This window comes from Mustela putorius, unplaced genomic scaffold (genome assembly GCF_011764305.1).
Source record: "Mustela putorius furo isolate JIRA1106 unplaced genomic scaffold, ASM1176430v1.1 tig00003834_pilon_pilon_pilon, whole genome shotgun sequence".
Classification (NCBI taxonomy): domain Eukaryota; kingdom Metazoa; phylum Chordata; class Mammalia; order Carnivora; family Mustelidae; genus Mustela; species Mustela putorius.
Genome location: NW_025421987.1, coordinates 98,242,746 through 98,267,966, shown reverse-complemented (window position 1 = coordinate 98,267,966; position 25,221 = coordinate 98,242,746). Strand labels below are relative to the sequence as shown.

General features: G+C 46.0%; 1 protein-coding gene across 23 annotated transcripts in view; it reads left to right on the top strand.

Annotated features, from left to right (window-relative positions):
• Nucleotides 1-25,221, top strand: part of KALRN (kalirin RhoGEF kinase) — a 659,936-nt gene that overhangs the window by 348,573 nt on the left and 286,142 nt on the right. For all 23 annotated transcript variants that reach the window (XM_045088796.1, XM_045088794.1, XM_045088793.1 and 20 more), the window contains exons 13-15: nucleotides 2,146-2,320; nucleotides 16,405-16,600; nucleotides 24,860-25,026. In XM_045088796.1, the coding sequence (XP_044944731.1) occupies nucleotides 2,146-2,320; nucleotides 16,405-16,600; nucleotides 24,860-25,026 (538 nt within the window). The remainder of the gene's footprint in view (nucleotides 1-2,145; nucleotides 2,321-16,404; nucleotides 16,601-24,859; nucleotides 25,027-25,221) is intronic.

Genomic DNA, 25,221 nt, shown 5'->3' with positions numbered 1-25,221 from the left:
TTTCCCCAGTTCATCTTTACTAATATATAATATATGAGTTTTGTCTGGCTATCTAAGAAATCCTACTGTTACTGGCTTCTGAAAAAAATTCCAAATAGCAGGCTGTCACTTAAGCTCTCTGGCCCTCAGCTGCTTCATCTGTGTAATTAAGGGGGTTGCTGTAGGAGCTCTGTCAGCTCTAGAATTTTGTGATGGTTTTGTGTTTCCTCTCCAAATGCTCTTTGTAAGCTTAGTGGGTTTCGTTCTGTGTGGGCTGGGTCTGTGGGGGAGACCTCTGCTCTCACCTGCCAACCTTACATGATGCCTAAGGGCCAAGGGCTACTCTGTGATGGTGAAGGCCTGTTCTACAGCTTAGATGCCATGGATTTCCAAGAGGACCCTAGCTAGCTGTGTGACCAAGAACCACTGGGGACTGTGTGCACCCCTAGTAGCCTGACTCTAGCCCCGGCACGCGTCCTTGATTTCAAGACCCGCCAAAGAGGAAAAGACGTGAACCATGCCTGGCGGAGAGGGGCGGATGCCTCCTGCCCAGCAGAGCACACATCTTCTCTTGGTCTCTGTGACTTCACTGGCACTCATCATCGAAGCATCTCAGGCGGTTTGGCATCATCTCTGGGCCTCCTAGTGAGTGTGACGCTGACATTGGTGCTGTGCAAAATGTTCAGAAATCCTTCTCTTCCTTCTGGAAGCTGTGTGATAGAAAACAGCCTGAGAGGAGCAGTCAGAACAAGCATATCCTTCCAACAGCAAAGTCCTCAACAAATGCATAAAGCAGAGCATTGAGTACCTGCCTTATGTTCCATTCCTGGTTGGGTGTGGTGCCCAGAGAGGCCGGTGTTGGGAGCTCTCAGAATGGCAGAAGGAAGGGTTCCTGACCATGGGCCTTACACCACTTCAGAAACAATATGAACTCCGACACAGCTGCTTCTGAGACAGACACAGGCTGACAGCCTGCTGATGATTTTGCCCTTTTCTTCTGACTTCTTACAGTGTATAAGAAACCAGGAAGCCACAAGATAATGAACGTGCCCCTTTATTGCAAGCTTTAGGGCCCTCTAGAATCTGAACGTCTCGACACCTGTAACTGACCTATTATAATGATCTCTTTGGAGGTCTCACCACCCCCTCACTTCTCTGAGAAGCTCAGTATGTTTTCTTTTGGTTCCCCTCTATAACCTGTCACCTCCCCTGCCACTTTAGCATAGACTCTTCTGCTCAGAGAGCACAGGCCTCCCACCTGCTTGGCTGGGTTCCTCCTTTTCACGCCCAAATCAGAACACATCCTCTTGGCAGCCTTGCTGCTGCCCCAGCCTAACGTGCCCCTACCCTCTACTCTCCACAGCTGGGCCTGGGCCCCCATCAGCACGTGGCACTTCTCACGTGTCCTTTCAGGATTCATAGCCACTCACGCAGCATGTTCTGGTCACTGAGCACATTCACAGGCACGGTCTCACTTGACAGCAAAGCATGAAGTGAGCAGGGCAGGGCATTAATAAGTGCCCTTGTCAGGAGGCTGCTGGGACTCCAGGAGGTGATGTCCCCAGGCCACAGGCCCCTGTGTGTCAGACTGGGGGCTCAATCTGTGCTTGTGACGTCTAGATCCCATGCTTTCCTCACAGCAGCTTGGAACCTGTGGGAAGCACAGGCTCTGCAGGGTACTGTGAAGTGGAGGAGAAATTTTGGTAGCTGTGATCTCATTTTATTTAAACCAGGAAGTGATTTTTTTATGTGCCTTTAGTTTGTCTACTCTTATGTGTTGTGACCATTGTGTTTACTGTCATGCGTGTGCACGTGTGCATGTTAAACCCATGCGTCCTAGGTTGCATGTATGTGTGGCACCGCTCCGTTTCCTTAACACATTCTGCCTCTGAGAGCCCTTTGCCTGCGTTCCCTTTTCTGATCCCTTTCTCCGCCCGGAGGACGAGCAGAGCGGCTAGTCTTAGCCCTGCATTGCGGGGAACCTCAGAGAGGATACGTGAGTCATCGGTTCGCCTGCTCCAGAGATAGTCCCAGGGTCACAGGGAGAGTGTGAGAAATGTCCTGAGTGACCCAGCTCATTCACACCCCCCTTGCTCAGAGGAGGAAGACCTCCTGCCCTCATATCCCTTTAACATGGCCAGGTCTTTCCCCCCTCCTGTGCCGCAGGGACTCGGCTGTGTCCAACAACAAGACGCCCCACGGCAGCTCCATCAGCCACGTCGAGTCAGTCCTGCAGCAGCTGGACGACGCCCAGGTGCAGATGGAGGAGCTGTTCCATGAGCGCAGGATCAAGCTGGATATCTTCCTGCAACTGCGCATCTTCGAGCAGTATACCATCGAGGTAGAGGCGGGGGCGGGGCACGCGGACGGAGAGGGCGGGGAGTTAGGGAAAGTCCTGGGGCGCCACCTAGAGGCCTGCTTCTTGCTCAGGGGCATGGCCTGGGGCTGGCAAGGGGCATCGGGCAGGACCCTAAGGGAATTCTAGGGGATGGTGCCTTGAGGATCCATTTGCAGAGTCAGCAGATTCCCAATTCACGTTCTACCTGGTTCCGTTCCTCTGTCCTCATCTGCTCTGCCAGGCAGAGAGCTTCTCGGTTTCACTTTCTGTCTAGGAATGACTTTATCGAGAAAGTTTTTGTTGGGGTTATTTGGACCCTTGGTACATTGGTTCCTAAAAGACCATGGCGTTGGCTATTTGAGTTAGCCATTGGGTCCTTTAGCTTCAGGAACAGGTAGGTATTAAAATTCGGAGGCCTCCTCAGCTGATGACTAGAGGTCAGGAGCTAGATGAAATCACAGAGCAGTCAGGAAGTCAGGAGCCACAGGGAGGAAGACCTTTTCTTTAATTTGCTTTGTGCTCACCAAGAAAGTAAGTCTGTGCTAAGGCCATCTTGGTTCATCTCATGGACTCCTCAGTTCCTCTGCAAAGGTCAGAATTGGATGTTCTGATATATTTATATCCCCTTTGTGATGCCTATTAATAATGTCTGTTCCACATAATATCCACCTATTATTATTTTCTACTTTGAAACACTAACTAAAGCCAGGCCAGTAGGGTTCCTGGGTTGTGAATAGTGTCCAACACCCAAGGCACTTTGTCCTTTTCAGGGATGGGAAGGGTTAAATTAAAGAGGCTCTATCTTTGCTCTCTGCTGGTGTGGTATGAGGGAAAGCTGCTCTCCACCCATCATTTTTTTAAAAATTTGTTGTGCATTCCGATGGGCTCCTAACAGTTTGGGCTTCTGGGTGTCTGGGAATGATCTTCCTAACAATATCTGTGGAAACTTCATGAAACTGGTTTGGAAGGAAAGGACTTTTTTTTCCCCTCTAATGTTGCAGTTCCCATATCCCAGTCCCAGTCCCAGGCAGGACCAGAGAACTGTCCTGGCAAAAGATGCTCTTTTCTTCAATTCTGTGACCAACAGGGTTTATATTGACAATCAGAAATATAAGAAGAAAGCAGTCCTAAAGTAATCCTTCCTATCCGTTATTGTCTTAATGATCTGTCTCTTCTTATAACCACACCTCTACCTTTCCTTCCCTGGAAGCCACTGCAATTTCTTGCCTGTTCAAAAAAAGGGGCGGTCTGGATAGTTTGTGACACAAAGGAAAAGAAGAAAAGATAAGTCTTTAAATCTATATCTTGATTATCCTTCCAACTTATTCTATAACTTTAGGTGAATTTATATGTACTTTTTACTTAATTTACTTTGAATCTACACTCAAAAGGATGTCGGGGGGGGGGCGCCTGGGTGGCTCAGTGGATTAAGCCGCTGCCTTCGGCTCAGGTCATGATCTCAGTGTCCTGGGATCGAGCCCCGCATCGGGCTCTTTGCTCAGTGGGAGCCTGCTTCTCTCTCTCTCTCTGCCTGACTCTCCGCCTACTTGTGATTTCTCTCTCTGTCAAATAAATAAATAAAATCTTTAAAAAAAAAAAAAAAAGGATGTCAGGGGGAAAGTACTATTAAAGCATAAGTTGTGGGACACCTGGCCACCTCTGCTGGAGGTGTGTGTAACTCTTGCTTGATCTCAGGGTCAGGAGTTCAGGCCCCACACTGAGTGTAGAGATTACTTAAACAAACTTTAAGGAAAAGAAATGTATACTTACAAATATATATTGAAAGAACAATAAAAGTACTAGTGGAAAATTAGAGATTTTGGCAGGCAGCAGAGAGAATGTGGTGAATTTCATAGAGCTGGGGTGACCAAGGTAACAAAGACAGGAAAAGGGGGGTATGAATTGTTAATCTCTGGTACTCGGGAGTGAGGCCCCCCAAAATAAACAGAGTTCCATTTGATTGCCAGGCCCAGCCCCAGGCACTCCCATCATCTCTCCCCAGCTCTGCTGTGCCTGCCGAAGGTGAATGTATCCCTTGGGAAATCATGAGAGCAGGTGTGGTGATTCTGCTCTTGCAGTCTCTGTTTACTCTCCTGTCATTCCCAGTCCACATCAAAAACTGCTTAAGTGGGGGCACCTGGGTGGCTCAGTGGGTTGGGCCTCTGCCTTCGGCTCCGGTCATGATCTCAGGGTCCTGAGATGGAGCCCCGCATCTGGCTCTCTGCTCAGCAGGGAGCCTTCTACCCCCTATCTCTCTGCCTGCCTCTCTGCCTACTTGTGATCTTTCTCTCTGTCAAATAAATAAACAAAATCTTTAAAAAAAAAAAACTGCTTAAGTGGAAGGAAACCATCTGAGGGTTTGGATGTTTGGGTTTTATTTTGTTAGATGACATGGTTTTGAGGTCACAGTTGCTGGCTTAGTTGCAGAATGGGGTTGATAGCTTCACTTTGCCATGAATTGCACCCCTGACATTAGCCGGAGGGGGTGGCGGGCATCACTAGGGTGTGTTTGCCTATAGCGGTTCTGGGAAAATTCACTCTCACTCCTGAAAAACAATCCAGAGGATACACCAAAATTATCCAAAAAAGCAAACTGCAAATCCAATACTTTAAAACTGGCTCCTATTTAACTGTTGCACCAGAGGAGCTTGCTGTTTCAGTTACAGGATTTGAATTCTTCAACCTTGGTGTTGTATACAAATGCTCTCCCCCACCCCCGTAGCTCCCATACCACGCAATAATGTGAATAGTTGATCTGTAGTAGAGAGCAAAAGTGGGGACATCGTATGAGGGTCTCATAAAATGAGGGAGATAAAACAGTGACTTGGTTCACCACCCTCTGGTTTAGGAAATGACATGCAGGTTTTAGAAGGGGTTTTGTGCCCCATCTGGGGTGTGGCCCAAAGCTTGGGAAGTGCTGCATTTCATCCCAGATCAAAATGGAAATCCTTTCAACCCTATGAAAAATTTCTGCTTCAACTCAGATTGTCAGAAGTTATTTTTGAGGGTGATGAGGTTATTTCAAATACCAGCCAGTGTTTCACTCGCGGGGGGTGGGGGGGGTGGGTGACGAGCAAACATCTAGAGAAGAGCCAGAGTGGGAAACCAAGGGTGGCTTCGGCAGTAAGGGGCATGTCGAAACTGATATTAGCCAGGACAGGGGCCGTCTCTGCAGAACCTTCAGCTATGGGGTCCTTCTCTGGAGGAAGGCATTTGATGGACATACTCAGAATTCCTGGGGATTACTGAAAACCAGAGCAGGCCTGCACGCCTGACATCTGGGAATCTGAGCATGACGCCTTAACCATGTCACCGATGGCTGAGATGGGCTAATTAATTTAACAATTAAGATAGTATGGGAGTTGCTGTGCCAGGCTCCTTTCCTCAGTAAGGTGTGTGTGGCACCCACAGGATAACCTGGGCTGAGGTCACAGGGCGTCCCCACCAAGAATTAAGCTTACCCAGATGTAGTGGGCAACTGCCCTAAAGCCAGGACTGCAGCTGCATTCCTGACAGACCATCTTAACCTCCATGGAGACTAGATACAGTGACCCATGGGGGAACACAATGTTCTGTAAAGTGTTTCCTATACTTTCAGCTTAACCCCATGAAAGAAGTTTTATATGAAATGGTTGTGATGGCAGAGACATTTTACCAAAGGTGAATAATTACACTGTGGTAGTAGAAATATGGGTGATATTTCCTTGCTATTGAAGCTCCCATGCATTTCAAAGTTTTCTACAATTGACCAGAATGATCAAAAAGAAGTTTAAAAAAAAAAAAAGTTTTTAGAAGCAAGAACAGGCCAGGAGTCTCCAAACTCCTTTGATCGTGTACTCTCTTAAGAAATTTTTTTGAACTTGCAACTCCCTATCTTTGCATATATTAGTTTATAAACGGTACACATGTTCTATCACTGGCTCATAATCTCAGAACTCAGGATACCCTTAGGGTGAAATTCAGATTTTTCATTAGAAGTTTTGGTTCCATATTTCAGATTGCCTCCTTGATCATCTCTAATTATTTTTTTGGCCTGGTTTCGTGGCAGTTCTGATTAGATCATCATTATTTCTTTACCCCACAAGGTGGCCAACAGAGAGTTAAAAGTTCTCATGTGCTTTCATGCATATTATTGTCCTCAAACTGCAGTTTCTTTGCAGGAAACTTGATAAGCCATGCGTCTTTCTGTGAAGCTTAGTTAAAAGTAGATAATAGATAAATCTGTTTAACTGGGTGCTTGTAAAGAGCGATAATTTGAACTCCCCTGAAAGCAACAGGATGAATGAGCCACCCTCCTGCTCTCCTGACGGCGCCCTCTCCCACCCCTCCGGCTGCTGGTACTTGTAGCAAGATTCCAGTTTCAGTCTGTCAGTGAAAGTCTAGGGAAACATTGCATCTTTTTTACCGATTTAATCAAATATGTGTGCCTATGATATACATGCACATACAGATGCATATGTATACAGGGAGAATTTTTGTGTTTTCAGTGGATAATCTGGGGCACCCCCTGGGGCAGGCATACTCACATTATAGAATACTAGAAATGACACCAAGAAAGATACTGTACATAGGGGACTTTATGAAAAATGGGCCACAGTTATGGTCTTTCTTTGAAATCTTTGACTCTATAATCACAAAGTTTGTTCGGTGTACCTGCAAATTAATCTGTGTAATTAGCCTGAGTAAGGAATGGAACGGCCAGCTCTAGATCTACGGAGTTTGTATTGGGACAAGTTGTGGCTAGGCTGAGGCTGGGGAAAAGATAGTCTTTGAGGAGGAACGTTCCGCCTTGAGGACAGACAGCTGATTACAATTTACTGGTGGTCTCAACTCTTCAAGACGCCTTTAGCATTTCATATTTGAAAGAGATTGCCCAAGACTGGCCTTTTGCCTGATAGAAATCCAACTCAGTCAACATTTAGTGAGCACCTAATATGAATCAAAAAGGATGTTGGGTGTTGAGGATACAAACAGTCCTTGCCATTCAGGGCCTAGCTGAGGAGAAACAGAGAAACAGGATAGTCACACAATGTGTTAAATCTGTGGCAGAGAGAGAGACTGACAGTTGGAAGAGAACGCTGAGGCAGGAATATTTATTTAGTCAGGCTGCCCGTGGAAAGTTTCTTGAGGAGATTATACCTGGAACACAGGTAGAAGTTGGTGGCCAGGATTTGCTACTTAGCCTCTACTGGGATATCTCCAAATTCTGTAAGTGAGGTTTGGGGGGACAGGGGCAGAAAGGGAAGCTACTTAGCCTCTACTGGGATATCTCCAAATTCTGTAAGTGAGGTTTGGGGGGACAGGGGCAGAAAGGGGAGCTCAGGATTTTATCAGTGTATTGAACTAGAACCTCCACCCTTCTGACCTTTGATCTGGGAAAACAGAATAAATCTGCTCCCTCTTTTATTTGGCAGCCTTAAAAACAATTGAAAATGGTCATCATAGGCTCCTTCTCCTTTACCTGAAAAATGTTGAGATTATATAGTTATTTCTACAATCCTCTTGACTTTAAAAATTTGGTGACTGTTTGTCTTCATCCTCTTCATCATCTGTGGCACAGATCCCAATTTATTCTTGTCTTTCTGGATGTGACGTGATTTCCAGACACCCAACTCTCCTGGTTGCCCTCTACTGAGGGCAAGTTAGCCACGCCTTCCTACATACACCTGGGTGTAGTGTGCTCAGGATGCTGGCACTCTGTCGGAGTGGCCCAGGAGATGGGAGCCTCTTCTGTATTCTGTAAGCTTGTACTCCCTTAAAAGCGCCGGGTTGTTTTTTCAAAGTGTTTCTGATACACTGACTTTCAAAAAAAAAAAAAACTTAAAAAGAAACTTTTATGTATGTTCCCTCTCAAATTGTACTGTTTTTTCTTCTTGGCCCAGTTCGTCATCCTATCAAGGTAAATTTATTATTGGTTCAACGTTGTAGCTATTTGAAATATTGGCCCAGTCAGGCAGGCCCTGTGGTGCTTCATGAAAGTTCTCCTCTGATGATGCAGAGCCATCGGACTGCATGGTTACTGTATTGCCTGGGGATCATCTAAGGACCACATCCTCTAGTCCACTTTCATAACGTGTTCTTCTATAGATACCATGTCAGGCTCTGCAAAATCCATGCTGTGCTCCATGTTCATAAGATACCTCAAGTTCACCAACATAGAAACTATAACAAGAAAGTTGAGATCTATTTGAGATCCCTTTTTGTGGGTTGCTCCTAGGGATCACTGTAACATTCTTTAAACGTGCTCCAGTTCCTTTGAGGAGAAAATGCAGAACAAGTTCTATAAAGTAAACCAAAGCCAACACAAAATATTAATTTGATAGTCTCTTCCAGAATTTTGCCAAATTGATTTCAGCATCATTGTGTGTGTGTGTGGGGGGGGGGGTTCTACTACCAACTTCCTTCTTAAATACAAAACAACAATAATTAATCACACAGCTCTCTTATTCTGGCAAGTCACCTGTTTGGAGTAAATTATCAAAGGAGGGAACTTTCAAATCCCTCTGTAATGACTGTGAGCCTGAAGTCAGGTTACATTATCAAGATACAAATGGCGTATGCTTCTTATTTCTGGTGAGGATGCTGGGGATTCAGGAGAGGGAAGTAGATGTAATCTCCAGGATGAGGTATTTAGCTTACCCGGGAGGAAAAACACTGACATTCGAGCTCTGATAAGTACTAGAATGAGTGGACGATATATGTTGTAGGAGCTCTTCAACAAAGGGGAGATCTTTTCAAAACAGATTAGATTCCCACAGGTCTCAAACTCATTAAGAGCCAAAGATATGGACAAAATAACCACTGAGGATCCGATCGAGACTCCTTCAAGGTCAGTCATGATTATACCTAAGGTCCCTGTTTTATCATGATGTTAGTGAAGAAAAGAATATGAAATTGTTTATAAAAATTATTCAATTACACAGATAATCTACCAGAATAGAAATTAGGTAACTAAACATTGGAACTCATCAATTTTGGCATGTTGCAATATGCTCTTACATTATTTTGCCAAAAATGAGAGACAATTGAGTAGATTTCTTTATTGCCAAATCCTTCTGTTTTCCCAGAAGTTCTTGTGATATTCCCAAAGATCTATATATAGCTACATAAATAAATAGTTTAACTCTTTAGACAAATTTTATATATATTTCTAGAACAGAAAGAAATGTCATGATGCAGATACACCTTTAAAATAACCTATATTAGAATTCACTATCTTGACATTTTATAAATTTATTTTATAAACAAAAAGAACTCAGAAAAGAAAATACTAGACTAGACAAGAAGAATAAATGGCTCTGATATTTGGGTGAATTTTAGTTTCACAGTGGTAACCTGTATCAGTATACAAACCCATTATAGCTCAGATAACTCCTCCCATGCAACAAGACTATCTCTTTAGCGGCCGTATGTGTTTCCCTATCATCGAACACTTGTAGGTCAGCGGAGAATATTTAGCTTTCACTTTTCTCATCTTAATAAAAATAATGACATCATAAAACAGAAAGATGCTCATCTTGCAATTGACAACCCAGGTATTTCAGAGCATCTCAGCACAATGAAATGCCTTGGATCCTTTCTTCCCACTTGGCCCTTAATGTACATAGTGTGGTGCAAATAATTTCTCCGCAGTATGTGATGCTGTTAATAGCATTTTACTCACAGTAGAAGTTCCTTTGCAGTTGGAGTCAGTCCTCTCAAACTCTGCTGCTACTTCATCTTGTCCATTTATGTCATGCTCTAAATCTCTTGTTGTCATTTCAACAGTCTTCACAGCATCTTCCCCAGGAGTAGTTTGCATCTCAAGAAACTACTTTACTCCTCCGTAAGGAGTAATTCCTCATCCATTCAAGTCTTATCACGAATCGCAGCCATTCAGCCATATCTTGAGGCTCCACTTCTAATTCTAGTTCTCTTGCTGTTTCCCCCACATGGAGCCTTGGACCCTCGAAGTCATCCACAAGGGTTAGAATCAACTTTCATCCAAACTCCTGTTAATGCTGTTCTTTTGACCTCTTCCCATGAGTCATGAATTTTATTAATGGCACCTAGAATGGTGAATCCTTTCCAGAAAGTTCCAATGTATTTTGTCCAGATCCATCAGTGGAATCACTGTCTGTGGCAGCTGTAGCCCTATAAAATGTATTTGTTAAATAATAAGACTTGAATGTTGAAAGTACTTCTTGATCCAGGGGCTCACAGTAGATGCTGTGTTGGTAGACATGAAAACAACATTGATCTCATCATATGTCTCCATCAGAGCTCTTGGATGAGTAGGCAGACTGTCAGTGGGCAGTGATATTTTGAAGGAAATACTTTTTTCTGAGCAGTGGGTCTCAACAGGAGGCTTAGAATATTTTGAAAAACTATGTTGTAAATGGATGTGCTGTCATCCAGGCTTTGTTGTTCCATTTATGGAGCATAGGCAGACTAGGTTTAGCATAGTTCTTAAGGACCATAGGATTTTCAGAATGGTCCATGAGCACTGGCTTCAACTTCAAGTCACCAGCCACATTAGCCCCTAATGTGAGCCAGCCTATTCTTGAGAATTTGAAGCCAGGCATTGACTTCTCTTTAGCTTTGAGAATCCTATATGCCATCTTCTTGCAAGAGAAGGCTGTTTTGTCTCTATTGAAAATCTGTTGTTTAGTGTGGCCACCTTCATGAGTTATGTGGGCTCAGTCTTCTGGATAATTTGCTGCAGCTTCTCCATCAGTACCTGCTGCTTCACCTTATACTTTTTTGTTATGGAAATGGTTTCTTTCCTTAAACCTCATGAACAAACCTCTGCTAACTTCCAACTTTTCTTCTGCAGCTTCCTTACTTCTCTTGGGCTTCCTAGAATTGAAGAGAGTTAGGGCCTTGCTCTGGATTAGGCTTTGGCTTGAGGGAGTGTTGTTGCTGGTTTGACCTTCTGTTCAGACCACTCAGACTTTCTCCATATCAGCAATAAGGTTGTTTTGCTTTCTTATCCCTCATGTGTTCACTGGAATAGCATTTTTAATTTCCTTCAAGAACTCTTCCTTTGCTTTTGCAACTTGGCTAACTATTTGGTGCAAGAGACCTAGCTTTTGGCCTGTCTCAGCTTTCAACATACCTTCCTCATGAAGCTTAATCATTTCTAGCTTTTGATTCAAAGTGAGAGACATTTGGACTCTTTCACTTGAACACTAGAGGTCATTACAGGGTTATTAATTAGCCTAATTTCCATGTTGTGTCTCAGGGAATAGGGAGGCCTGAGGAGAAGGAGAGAGACAGGACAATGGCTGGTTGGTGGAGCAGTCATAACACAGGTATGAAGTTCTCCATCTTACTTGGGTGTGGTCCGTGGTGCTCCAAAACAACGATAGTAGTAACACCAGAGATCTCGGACCACAGATCACTACAACAAATACAATAATCATGAAAAAGTTTGTGATGTTGTGAGAATTTCCAAAATGTGACACAGACATAGAGTGAGCAAATGCTCTGGGAAAAATGGCACCAGTAGACTTGCTCAACACAGGGTTGCCACAGACTCTCAATCTGTAAAAAAAACAAAACAAAACAAAAAACACCACAACATCTGGGAAGTTCAATAAAGCAAAGTGCAATAAATGAAATATGTCTGCACAAGGTCAATACCTTCTTCAACCCATGGTCATCATCATCCTGATTGCCAGCATCTTCAAATGATTTGGAGAGAAGGACAACACAGTGGGATTTCCAACTTCACAGGTGATAATAGAGAACCAAATAGATGGGAATAGACCATAGGAAAAGGGAAGAAAGATGACAGGTGAGTTTTGATTCAGGCAAGCACAGAATAAAATGTCAGGAGGGGCAGGGGAGACCCAGAAAGTAGGAGGAGCCAGTGGAAAGGGCACCCTCAGAGCAGAGCCCAAGGCAGCTGCTAAGCCAAATCCCTCAGGTCAGTCTGTGCCTGAAGAATGCTGGATTCAGTAAATCTCATCTGGCAGGGAAATCTTGGGCTTTATTTTGAAGTGAGCCTTCCCACTTCCCACTTCCCACTTCCCACTGCCTCTTATCCTTTCTTTCTCTTTCACTCCTCTGATTTCCCTTATGGCTATGGCTCTAGAGTAGACAGTTGTTAGATTAGAAATATTGCCAATGTATCTCTCAAAGAGGTCATTGTATCCTAATGTTCCAATTAATTCAGGAGAGTGAGGGAGACAGGAGCCACTGGAGCCAAGAGGGGAACTCAGTGGGCCGGAGCTGAGATGGACCTAATTGAGTGGAAGAAGAAAGCAAAATGGAGTGATTGAAAGCTGAATGCCCTGTGGGCAACTCGTGTTCCATCTTTCATTCATTTGGTTCAGGCCGTACTTTTTGCCCTGAACAAATTCTTTCAGGTTTCTTTTCCAAATGGAGTTAAATAGCTGAATGAATTCCCTGGATTTTCTTTTCATGGTCTCTGTATGAGCAAACAAGTCTATGTCTGATATTATGAAATAAGCCAGAGAAAAACTTTTAGGTCTGGGGGTGGTCATGAAGCTCTTCACGTCAGAGGGTGTACTTTGAAGGGCAGTGAGGATTTGAGCAGACTGGGAGAAAAAACAAGAGCGTTTCAAGGCTATCACACCAGGGAAGAGGTTGGAGAGGGCAGGAGCCAACTCTCAGGGTCCGCGAATAACGGGCTGACTGGTTTCTGGAGCAGAACATGAGATGAAGCTGGAAAGTGAGGTTTGTTTATTAACAGTAGGTAAGCTTCAGGTTTAAAAACAAAGGTTTTTAATTAAAAAAAAAAAAAAGTGCTCTTGCTGTGTGCCAGCCTTGTACCCTGAAAGAAGGTCAGGAAGAAGAAGGCAATGAAAGAACATTTTTTGATAGAACAGAAAAAAGGAAAGAAAATAAACTCCAGCAAATATTAGAAATACATAGATCAGACTATTTCAAGGATCTGGGCATTGCTGCTTGGGGGTAATGGGAAGAGTGAGTCAAACAGAGAAAAGAGAGTAGAACCTGGGAAGATGGGCTTAGGAATCAGGCTGATCTGCTGAATGGCCCCTTGAAAGTCTTATTCTTTGGGCTTCAAAACAGGCAAGGGCCCTCAGCCTAATGACGTCAAGGTGGTGAGGGTAGAGGAGGGGAGGGAAGAAGAAAGAATACAGAAACACCAGATTCAGAATGCTAAACATATTTCACATTTGGTAGATTCAGATTCCCAAGATGCCAGATCTCTAAGGCTCACTCTCTCAAATGAAGCAGCTCAGCTTTGCTCTGCTTCTCCTTCCTCATAAGGACTCTCAACACTCTGCAGTCTGCAGACTCCCACCTTCAGACCCCTTCAGGGTCCTTCCGGCAGCTAACAGACCCTGCATAGACTCAGTTTCCGGGAAACAAAACAAGAACTAAAATTGAAGGAAAAGACAGGTTCTTCCTTTCATGCTTGTTGTCTTAGTTTTATTCTCATCTCTCTTAGTTTACAGGCCAAGAAGTAGGTTAAAAAAAAAAAAACACTGTTATTTGGCCATTGTCAGTACATTTATCTGATAAAGGACTTACCTAGCATATATTAAGAGCTCTTATAAATCCATGAGCCAAAGATAATTAACCTCTTTTCAGAAAAGACGTGAAAAGACAGTTGACAAAAGTGAATACAAATGGCCAGTAAGTGTATAAAAATGTGCACATCATGATTAGTAACCTAAAACCATAATGAGATATCACTTCATGCCCACCAGGATGACTAAAGAGACTGATGATACCTAATGATGGTGAAGGGAACCTTCATATATTCCCACTGGATGTAGAATTGCTGTTGGGAATGTCAAACGCGCACCTCCTATAGGACCCTATGATCACACTCCTAGGGAACTCTCAAGAGAAATGAAAACCCGTAGCCACAGAAAGACTTGAATGAGAACTTTCACATCAGCCATACTCATAATAGCCAAACACTGAGAACAACCCAAGTGGCCATCAGCCAGAGAATGGATACGTGAACTGTGGTCTGTTTACACGATGGGACAGTACCCAGCAGCAGCAAGGCATGGACTGCTCATATACACGACAACATGGATGAATCTTAAATGTGGCACATTGGATACAAGAGGCCAGACCTGAAAGAGTACATACTGTATGATTTCATTAGTATGAAATCCAAGAGTAGGCAAAACTATATCCGCAGTGATAGAAATCAGAAAGTGGTACCTGAGGCCTGCCAGGGGGTGGGGATGGGCAGGAATTGACTGGAACGGGGTACAACCAGCACATTCCCTAGGCTGATGGAAATGTTCCTATTTTGTTTTTGGTAATGGCCACATGGATGGATAAAATGAGTCAAAACTCCTAGAACTGACTGCTTAATTAAATATATGCATCTTATCATATGTAAATTGTACTTCAACTTTTTTAAATACAGGAAGGAAAAACATATATTTAGAGGCCTCATCTAGATAGGCTTATTCATCCCATAAATTGTAAATCTATTATTTCTCTTACTCTTCTCTGTTTAACTCCTTCTTTAGTTAGAGAATGAAGTCCTTTTCAAAGATGCGATACAACAAAACCTTGTCTTACCTGTCAGCCTGCTGGTTCCCAGATCCCCAAGGACTCCCCAGGATAAGCTGAGCTCCATGGGTTCCTTAGCTGACCTGAAAAGATGTGGGGCAATGAGATGGAAGCCTAGGACGATAAAGATGGTATTTTTACAATTCCCCCATCTCTGCTTCCAAGATAGCAACTACCCTTTCCATGAAGAAAGGTCTTAACTGTTAGACACAAATGGAGTCGTGTGCCCCAGATGACAGCCTCTCACACCAGACCGCTTGCCTTTCCCATCCTAGTCTGCGCGGTCCCAGCGAGGGATGTTGAGTGTGCCATCTCCCAGCTGCCTCAAGCTGGTTTTCTTTTTCCCCCACTCCTGTCCCCTGCCTCCCAGAATGGCAGTGCTGGTCAGCCGGGGAGGTCATGTCCCATGTCAGTGGTGTGGGGGAGACACCATAATACAAATCATTGAGCAGGGGCTCTGGGATTTGTGCCTGGACTGCCTGGGCCATCGTGCCACTGCTGGGGGGTGCGGCTTTCATTTCCTCTTCTCAGACAAGAAGTGATAGTCCCTGTGCCGTGGTTGTCCCAGGGCTACCGAGCAGGTTTGAGCACGCGACAGTGGACCTGTAAACATATCAGAGGAGTTCTCTGACTCAAAGATTACGTGACAGTGCTCTTTCGGCTGTGCTGGGTCCTGTTGGGGAGTGCAGCTTTTATAAAAGAAGTGTAGAATTCAGTCTCTCTGGGCATTCACCTCTGTGAGTGTGGACCAGGGGTCACATGAGTGAGGGTGTAGGGCAGGAACCAGTTAGCAAGTTCATGAGAGAGCAGTTTCCATTCATTACATGCTTCCATCTTCAGTAGAACCATATGCCTTTTGACAGCGTATAATCTGCTTGGGATTTCTAGACATCTGCAGTCTGGTGACACCTTGAGTCACCATGTCCAGGTGTCAGCCTTTGCAGAGAGTATCCTGCATGATCGAATAAGGGAACCATGAGAAGACCCTTGGGCTTGAGGGACACCAGCTCTGAGTGTGTAACCTCCGGCCACTCACAGGTCTCTCCAACCCTCAGTTTCTGTGTCTTGGAAAGAGCGAGGCTCCATATTTGCTTTCTGAAGTTTTCTCCAGTGATGTGATTTTTAGAGTAGCCCTTGTGGTATGGCATACAAAGCCTTTGCAGTCAGAACTGAGCTCTCTCCGCAGGTGTGCGCCTCACCAGCAGGGTGAGCTCTGGGCAGATTGCATCTGTCTGAGTGAAGGCCAGCTTCCTTCTGGGTAAGAGGTACCTGGAGATCTCCCCACTGCCTGCCTCTCCAGGTCATGGGGATGGTGTGGTGGAACAGGATGGCATATGCAAAAACTTGATGGACTGTAACTTACCCAGCATTTGCTGCAGTTTGTTGGCTGCGGCTATAGACACAGAAACACGTGGAGAGTGAAGTGACAGGTGTGCCCTGGGGCTTCACCTGGGTTCAGGAGTCCAACACCCGCAAAGTGGAAATGGATCCAAGGATGGGCTTGGCAACTAAGGCTTCAGTCTCACAGTCTCTCATGGACCTGTGAGCCGGTCCTGATAGTCATTCCCTTACAGGTGACAGCAGAGCTGGATGCCTGGAATGAGGACCTGCTCCGGCAGATGAATGACTTTAACACGGAGGATCTGACACTGGCCGAGCAGCGGCTACAGCGCCACACAGAGCGGAAGCTAGCCATGAACAACATGACCTTTGAGGTCATCCAACAAGGGCAAGATCTGCACCAGTACATCATGGAGGTCCAGGCCTCAGGTGGGTGAGCTCCCCTGTCCTCCTCCTTACGACAGGGAGACGATGAAAACAAGCAGGCCAGCCTGACTCCAGCTGGCATGGCCACTCTGCTCATCTGCTTTATTCCCCCAGACACGGGGACAGAGGTATTTGCCACTTTAAAGAAAACTGATGCATGAGAACTGGAATCACTTGTCTGAGATTGCCCAGTTAGGCTCTGGTAGAGAGGAGGATAGGGCCAGGGTCTCCTGGTGCTGTGCAGAGAATGGGGAAAACAAATTTGCACAGACTCAGAAAAAACAGCCTCCAGAAACAAACAAGGCAGGCTCCAGAAGCAGCCAGCCTGCTGTGTGAATTGTATTCAAACCTGTAGATGTTTGCCTTCAACCCCCCAGCCCCTTCTCCTGTCTTCCACCCCCAGGGAGGCTCCTGGTCTCCAGTTCAGGCCTCTCAGAAAGCCCTCCACCTTATTTTTTTTAAATCACCGGTCTGTGTGTTAGAAGTGCTGATAAAAATTTATGCAGGGTCATAGAATTTTATAACTTCTCAAGAAACCACAGTGGAATCACCCAGATTTCACTTCTTTTCATGTTCCAGCTTTATGCACTGTCTCTCCAGCAAATACATGAACCCTTCCTGGGACACCTAGTGCTCTCCACAATGGCCTTTGGTGTTAGAATCAGAGAGAGCCATGGCAGTCCCGTGTCCAGCTAGTTCAGAGAACAAGAAGTCACTCACAGGGACACATGCCAGTAGAGTGCTGGGGCCTGCCCTGCTGTCAGCCTGCCCCCCAGCCCCGGGTCCTCCTTGGCTCTGGTTCTTCACCCTCTGGGAAGAGGCAGATGGGGGTTCAGGCCATCAGCTCTTAAAAACACAGTTGGCCATGTCCCTGTTGACTCTGAAGGATATTTAGAATCATGAGATTCCCAGCAGATGTTAGCCCCCAAATGGGACTATAGGGGACAGTATTTGTTTTAAGGACCTGAAAGAATAAATAACAGCACTCAAAGAGACTTTCAACTCTAACTGGAGGAAAGACAGTCTGGTAAATTCTGTTCGCCTGCTCAGCATCGTCCTTCCGTGAATCTTTGTTTGTGTTGCGAACAGCTGCAGCTGCCCGGGCTTGTTTATGCAGTATAGTCCAGGAAGGACAGTTGCCACTACAGTCTCTCAGGGTTGGGGCTGCAAGGGCACTGGGAGCTCTTTTAAAAATGGCAGTGCCAGGCCCCAAGCCCAGAGATCCTGATTTAACTACATCTGAATGGGAGTTGGGCATCAGCTGAAAAACCTCCTCGGGTGCAGTCAGGGCTGAGAACACTAGGCAAGTTTAAGGGTCCACAGAACCTGCCGGCTCAGAATCTCTTGGGGTGGGGCCCAACAGTCTATGTTTCTGCCAAGCCCTCCAGGGGGTGCTGGCGCACCACAAATCTAGGATCTACTCACCGTGAGGGCCCACGGACCAGCAGCGCCAGCATCACTTAAGAGCTCATTAGAAAGGTGGAGGAATCCCAGCCCTTATCCCAGATTTACAAATCTGAATCTGTGTGTTAACAAAATCTCCAGGGAAATCATGTGCCCGTGAAAGTTTGAGATACATGCTTGGCAATGGCTTGTACTTCTTCAAGGTTTTATTAGGGAAGGAGGGGGAACCATGATCCTTTCTCTGCAGCTGAGAACCTTACTTGGACTCAGGGTTTCACGGTAGAGCTTATGCTCCTGAGGCTCACAATAGCTGGTGCCCAGCTAAGGCTAGGGATCAAGAGAGAATGTGCAGGACCTGGGAGAGAGGCTGGGACAGAGAGGCCTTGCAGGGGTGCTCAACCTTCGTCCCTCAGTATTGATGCATCTGGCAGGAGGGGAAGCTGGTCTGCTGGAAACTGTGGCACTTTGTACCCAGGTGCTGGTGTGACCCAGGCAAGCCCCTTTCTGTCCCAAGAGCCAGGTATCCATGGTAACAGAAAGCCAACCAGGAGCTGGCAGTCCTTCAAGACAGCCTGTGACTGTGGGTTAGCAGTGCTTGGCAGCCTTCTGCACCTTGCGGGCTGAATGGGTGAAAACACCTTCGGCAGATGAGCTGCCCACACCCAGTGTCCTGATCTAGAAATGGGCTTTGTCAAAAGAGAGTTGATGGGCCTCTTGAGCCCTCTGTGCTGGGACTGGCTGTTCCCCTGCTCCTACCCCAGCTAGCCGGGGGTAGCTGTTTAGCTGGCATAGTCCAGGAGGCTTCGAAGAGAATGCATCTGGGGCTCTCAGGCATGCTCACTCCTGTCTGCTGCTGAATATTGGGTCCTGCTAAGGAGGCCTCTACCTTGTCTCTGGCTCGGAGGAAGGGAGAGCAGGCTTCTGCTGGAGCTGAGGCATGGGGTGGAGGTTGAGGGTGGCCCCAGCGGGGCAGGGTCTTATCCCTGGGGGGTTGAGAATGTAGGACTTCAGAGGCCCCTAACTGAGGCAGCAAATGTCTTAGTCATTGATTATATGTCTGATAAACTATATTTGAACTCAAGGTAAAATAAGCTGCTGTCTTGGGAAAAAGACAATTAACAAAATTAAGCTTTTGGTTGGTGTTTAGCCCTCTGTGATGAATTAATGAAGGGCTTATGCTTTGATTTGGTAGGACTAAATGGAAGTAGGGAAGTGCCACACACTTTTTTTCGGATGTGCAATTTGTGACATTGAGGCAGGTCCCACTAAATCCCTCTGCTGTGCCAGAAGCTCTAACCAAAGCAAAGCCTTTGCTCAAGTCAGCATTAGCCTTAAGAACAGAAGGCGAAACAGGAACACTTGCTCCACTTGCTCATCACTCTCTCCAAGCTGTAGCATTTTCTATTTTGGCCAGGAGGTGGGTGTGGGGAGGGGCCGGGTTTTGCTGGAAAGAGTCAAGTTGGAGAAGACACGCTGGCTGAAGTCGAGGTCCAGTTCCACCATCAGCTAGCAGCCTGCCTTTGGAAAGTTCCCGTTTTTTCTCTTTAGACCTTCCTTCTTCTGTCTAGTGTGGGAGGTGGGCCTGATTCCTACAGTCCCCTCCAGTTCGTGCTTGCCATGATGAGTCAGTCTATCCACCCCCAGTGGCTAGGCCACAGGTCTCTCCAAAGCAGTCTGACCATGTGACTATTCCACGTGGCCTGAGGAATGAGAAGAACTGCCCGTCTTGTGGATGTGTTGCTTTTGTGGTCTCATCAAAGCACCAAGCTTTCTTTATGCAAGGTTTTTAAATGAAAAATCTTTGGGATCTGTGGCAATGATACTTAAAGTTTTTACTGTGTTGGAAAGTACCCAGCCCTAGCATTTGAAAATAAGTAAAAAGTAAATGAAGTTTGGTGGGAATTCTTCTTCTTGAGGGTAGAGCTCAGAGTATGCCTGGGAGAGGAACAGTGCCTGGCTTGGGACCCAGCCACACCCTCCCTACCCAGTCTTTCCAAGCCTCAGCTTCCCCCAGAAGACAGCAGTCGTAAGAATACCCAGATCACAGGGTCATCATGACGATGCAGGGCAATAATGCATGAGCATGGTAAGGGCTCAAGAAAGCTTGGTAGCTGTGATTTGTTACAATTGTATTCTAGCTCACACTGCCTTCTCCTGCAGCCATGTGTCCCTGTCGCTTCTCAAGCAGTGTGAGGACAGGACTCTTTCTTCCTTCTCTTTCCATTCCCAGCATCTGGCAGAATGCTGATGTCTGGTACACTGCATGTTTTCAGAAAGAGTATTTGCTTAGTTAATGGAGTGAACATCAATGTGGGTGGAACAGATGTAGGAAAACATAAGGGGCCACAAATAATTTCACTTGCATCATAAAAGGAGAGAAAATGCCTGTTTTTCCAAAATGGAAGCTACTCTGGGGTTCATGGGAATGTGGATCTGATGGGAGCTGAGTGGAAGGGAAGAGAATGTAGATGTGCAACAGGAGTTCTTGGTCTGGCTGCAGATTCAGAATCACCTTCAGAACTTACAAGGACCAAGATCTGGGCCCTACTCCTCAGGGAATCAGTCTTGCATAACTGGTCTGGAGTGGACCCAGATTTTTTTTTTTTTTAACTTCCCAGATGATTCTGTTGTACATCCAGACTTGAGAATGCCGATCTAAAAACCCGATTAGAGGACTAGGTCATTTCTGAACCGGGTGTTACATTGAGGGAGTGGCCCAGAATGAGGAGTGAGGAGGGGAGGGCTAGTCTCTCACTGAGGCAGGCTGATATCAAGGCACAAAGAACACCTCCAGGTAGCATAGGCAAGAATAGCTAGATTTTACCCTAGACCATAGCCACCTCTCTCTCCTTGAGGGAGTTAAAGTGGTACCCTCAGCCTGGCAGCAGAGGAAAGTACAGTGACATTACTAGCTGTAGCCTTGGGCCATAAACAAACACAGTGCCAACCATTCTGCTGACTGAGTATAGCATAAAGAATATCTCTGTCCCCAGGTTGCTGGCCATGGTACCACCTACCCGGTGGTTTCCCATCTTGGTTGCATGTTGAATCACCCTGGGAACTTTTAAGACTTCCTGGTGCCTGGGTCCCACCCCCAGAGAGTCTCCTATTACTGCTCTGGGGTATGGCCAAGGACATGGTGATTTTTAAAGTTCTGCAGATCTAATGTGAGCCAAGATTGAGAGCACTGGTCTAAGACCACCCAGACCATCACAATTGCTAATGATGTACACTGAGCAAGGCCATAAATACCTCATGGTACAATTTTATGTTTACATTTTTAAAGCCATTTTGCAGTTCTATTAATAATCAATAACGAATATGTTGTAAAAACTAGAAACATGGATATTTTGAGCCTACTAAATGCCCAGCACTGTATGTACCTAATCTCACTATGACCTACGACACCCCAGAAACTATCATTGGAATTGTCCTTACCCAAGCTCAGAGATGATATAGAGCCCAGAGATTCACTGTTAATGGGGCAGAACATCAATTCAAACCTGTCTGTCTTTTCCCAGAGCTCGCAGGTGCTTTCCACCACAGCATGTGACCTGAGCCCTTCCCTGCAGAGGCCAGGTGTTCACCAGAAGACCTTCCCTGTTGGGTGTTATGAGCCAAGCATTGTGTTGGTGCCGAAGATACAGAGATACAGAAATTGTATGGCCTTGGCACCAAGGGAGCCTGCATTCCTGAGAGAATAGGGACAAGTTAATAAGGAACCACCCTGAACAGGAATGTTCTGAGGGAATGAAGCATACAGAACATTGTGGAATACATCAGTACAACTTGCCCTCAAGACACCGACACACTATCTCCCTCTTTAATGGAAAGAGCACACACATCTTGCTGGATTTCTGAGAGCCCCTAGAAAAACAGGACTGGGAATAGACTGAGAAATGTGAATACAAGCAAACTATTTGCTGTGGATTGATGGGTATTTACTAGTTAATGCGATTTGTCTGGGACTTGCATCTATATGTGTGGGCAGTGGGAGGGAGGAGTGAATTTCCATCTTCCTAGGTGCCATTTTGGGTTCCTCCCATTCCCTCCCTCCACAGCACGACGTGCAGTTGAGAGCAGAAGTGCAGTAGGCGTTGTCTTCCCCCATTTTATTTCCTGTGTTCATCCCCCATAAGACAGTACCAAGGGAGGTAGATGCATGCGAAGGCCTGGAGTCTCGGGGCAGGCTGAGAGTCTGCTGGGGGTGGTGTCCTCTGCAAATGCTGGCCCCTTTGACAAGCTTACTGGCTTAGAGAGCCCATTTACATGCGAGGTGGCAGAGGTGAGCCGTGGGCTTCCCAGAAAAAGACACTTTGCCCGAGCTCAGCATACTAAACACCAGAGATGCCTGCGGAATGAAAAGGAGCTGGAGAAAACCTGCATTGTGGCTGAAAGTGGGGAAGATCTTCTGCTCCCTCAGAAGGAGCTTGAATTACATTTCCAGAAAGGAACTATGGGAGTCAACGGTCTTCTCACTGTGCTGGGCACTGCAGAGATAGAAATTTTTGTATTTCTTCTTATTTTTTTATTTCAGTCAAGGAGATGCTCTACCTTGTCCCCTTGGTAATTGAAAATAGGAACTGGAGGGAGCTGACTGCCAAAAGAACAAGCTGTTCTCCTCTGTCTCCCACAGATATTTCAGGAGCTGGGATTTGGAATTATGAAACTGGTAGAAAAAAATAAACACGAAAAGATACTGAAATTATTACCATGTAACACCAGAAGTTTTTTCCACTCTTCCATATTGTCCTTACATAAAACACTATTTTTGCCTCTAGAAATGAATTTCCCTTGCATGCGTACACCCTCCTTATACTCCCCCAACTGTATCCGGCAGGTGTGTTGGTGGTGGTGATGAGTTTCTGATGATGTAAGTCAGAGTGTTGGGGAAGTCTCTCAGAGGGTACTTATTTTTAGGTGACTATACCCTGAGATTGGCAGGCTCCTTGGGGTGTGATCCCCATGGAAATAAATTACCCTTCGGGAATTTTAGTCCCATCCCCGTTGATGGTTGGGTCCCTGTTTGTCAGCATCAGGAGCACAGCTGCACTGGGTCATAGATGACAGGATGGGGAGCCAGGGAAAGGATCCAGACTGAACTGAGAAGCTGCAGAGCCAGGTGGAGTCAGGGATCAGAAGGAGACAAGCAATCCAGACCTTAGGATTTTTGCAAAGCTATGGGTCTGGGCAAGGTTGAATCAGTCAGAACAAGAAACAATACAGCAAATTACCATTTTCATCAAGTTGGAGGCAGATAGCAACCAAGAGGGCATGAATGCAAGAAGGCAGAGAGTTGAGAGCTGAAGAGTCAAGAATCAGGACAGCCATGGGCCTGTGTGTACAATGTTATGTGACGGAGGCTCCATGTGCATTATCTCATTTAATCCTCCCAGTGAGCTCCTGAGCAGGGAGTTCATGAGGTAGGCAGGTATGTAAAATTGTTTATTTCAGGAGGAAAGCAAAGCTTCTGACGGCTTAGATAACTTGCCCATGTCCAGGATTCTGACTCAGGGCTGGCTCCAAAGCTAGCACACTCCTCACATAGCCTACAGGAGCAAAGGTAAGAGTCAAATTCAAGCCACTAGCAGACAAGAAGGCCTGTGATAACCAAGGCAGTCCCCTCACTCCAAAACATAGATCTGTTTGAGAAAGGCTGCTCTAATCCTGCTGGTGACAATGGATAGATAAAAGCATCAGCTCGCTGGAGAGAAAGTGTGTGTGTGTCCACACCTGTGTGTTGGGAGATGCATCTAGGACAAGTAAGGAAGGGGCGCCTAGGTGGCTCAGTCGGTTGAGTGTCTGATTCTTGGTTTCGGCTCAGGTTGTGATCTCAGGGTCGTGAGGTTGAGCCCCTTGTTGGGCTTTGTGCTCAATATGGAATCTGCTTGAGATTCTCTCTCCCTCTCCCCTCCCCCTGCATGCTCACTCACTCTCTCTCTTTCTCTCTCTCTCAAATAAATAAATCAGTCTTTAAAAAAAGAAAAAGGCAGGTAGAGAGGGAGATGGACAAAGAATGGAGCCATGGCTTCCACCTGGCGGATATTGACTCAAGGTCCCATCACAGGTCAGACAGTTGGCACTTAATTAATGCTGAGTGACGTATCCATAAACATTGGGAGCTCCTGCCAGCAGCTGACTGGGTTTATTCATTGTTTTGAAAAAGCAGAAGAACAGTGAGCAAACTCTCCTTGTGTGGGTGCACCTTTAACATGTTTTTTGTAAATGGAGAAGCACTCAGTACCCCTGCAGTATTGCTGGGGTGTGTTTATCAGCAGTGTTTGCCTGTGTTGAAGAAATGTATGAGAGCTAGCATGTATTTCTAAGAGTTGCTTTTTTTTAGGGGGCCTGAGTAGTCGGCTACTAAAATCCCCCTGCCCAGAGATTCTCATCGGAACAGACTTGCCATCTGAGTATAAATTGCATCAGACCAGCTAAGCGAGTGTGCCTTTGGCAGAAGCTCCTGAGACAGGTCATTTTCGGTTTTGCTTCATATTTCCCAATATGGTCCAGAGCCTTGCTTGTGAATATTATAGGTATTAGCAAATTCCCCAGCAGGGACTGCCAAGGGCTTTCTTCTCTGGGGTGGACTCCCAGAGAACAGCCTCTCTCCGTAACCCCAGCTGATCCCAGGCAAAGGATCAGATCATCCAAAAGAGGTTACATGGTTTGGACACCCTGAACAAAAGTCCGTTCTGACATTGTCCAGCTTCCCAGAGGGATGTGTAAAGGCAGGAGGGCACTGCTCCTGGCTGTTTCCGCATTCCTGCTTTCCTATGCATCTTGCAGGAAATAGGGTCTTGGTCCTACTATCTCATTTCTCCTTGTTTCCTTTTTTTTTTTTTTTTTTTTAATCAGGAATTGAGTTAATCTGTGAGAAAGACATCGATTTGGCAGCCCAGGTGCAAGAGCTACTGGAGTTCCTTCATGAGAAGCAACATGAATTGGAGCTCAACGCAGAGCAGACCCATAAGCGACTGGAACAGTGCCTCCAGCTGCGGCACCTGCAGGCTGAGGTCAAACAGGTGAGCCCGGCCCCTCCACTGTCCACCCTCCACCTGGGCTCCCCTCGGGCCCCAGGCCTGCTCCTGGTGTGGGGAGCAGGTATGCAGAGTCACCGGTATCACCAGAACTTGGAAATGGGTAAGTGAAGGAGTGGTGGTTGGGATTCTGAAAGTGAGGCTGCTATCTGTTGCATCTAAAACCAGATCTAATGGTAC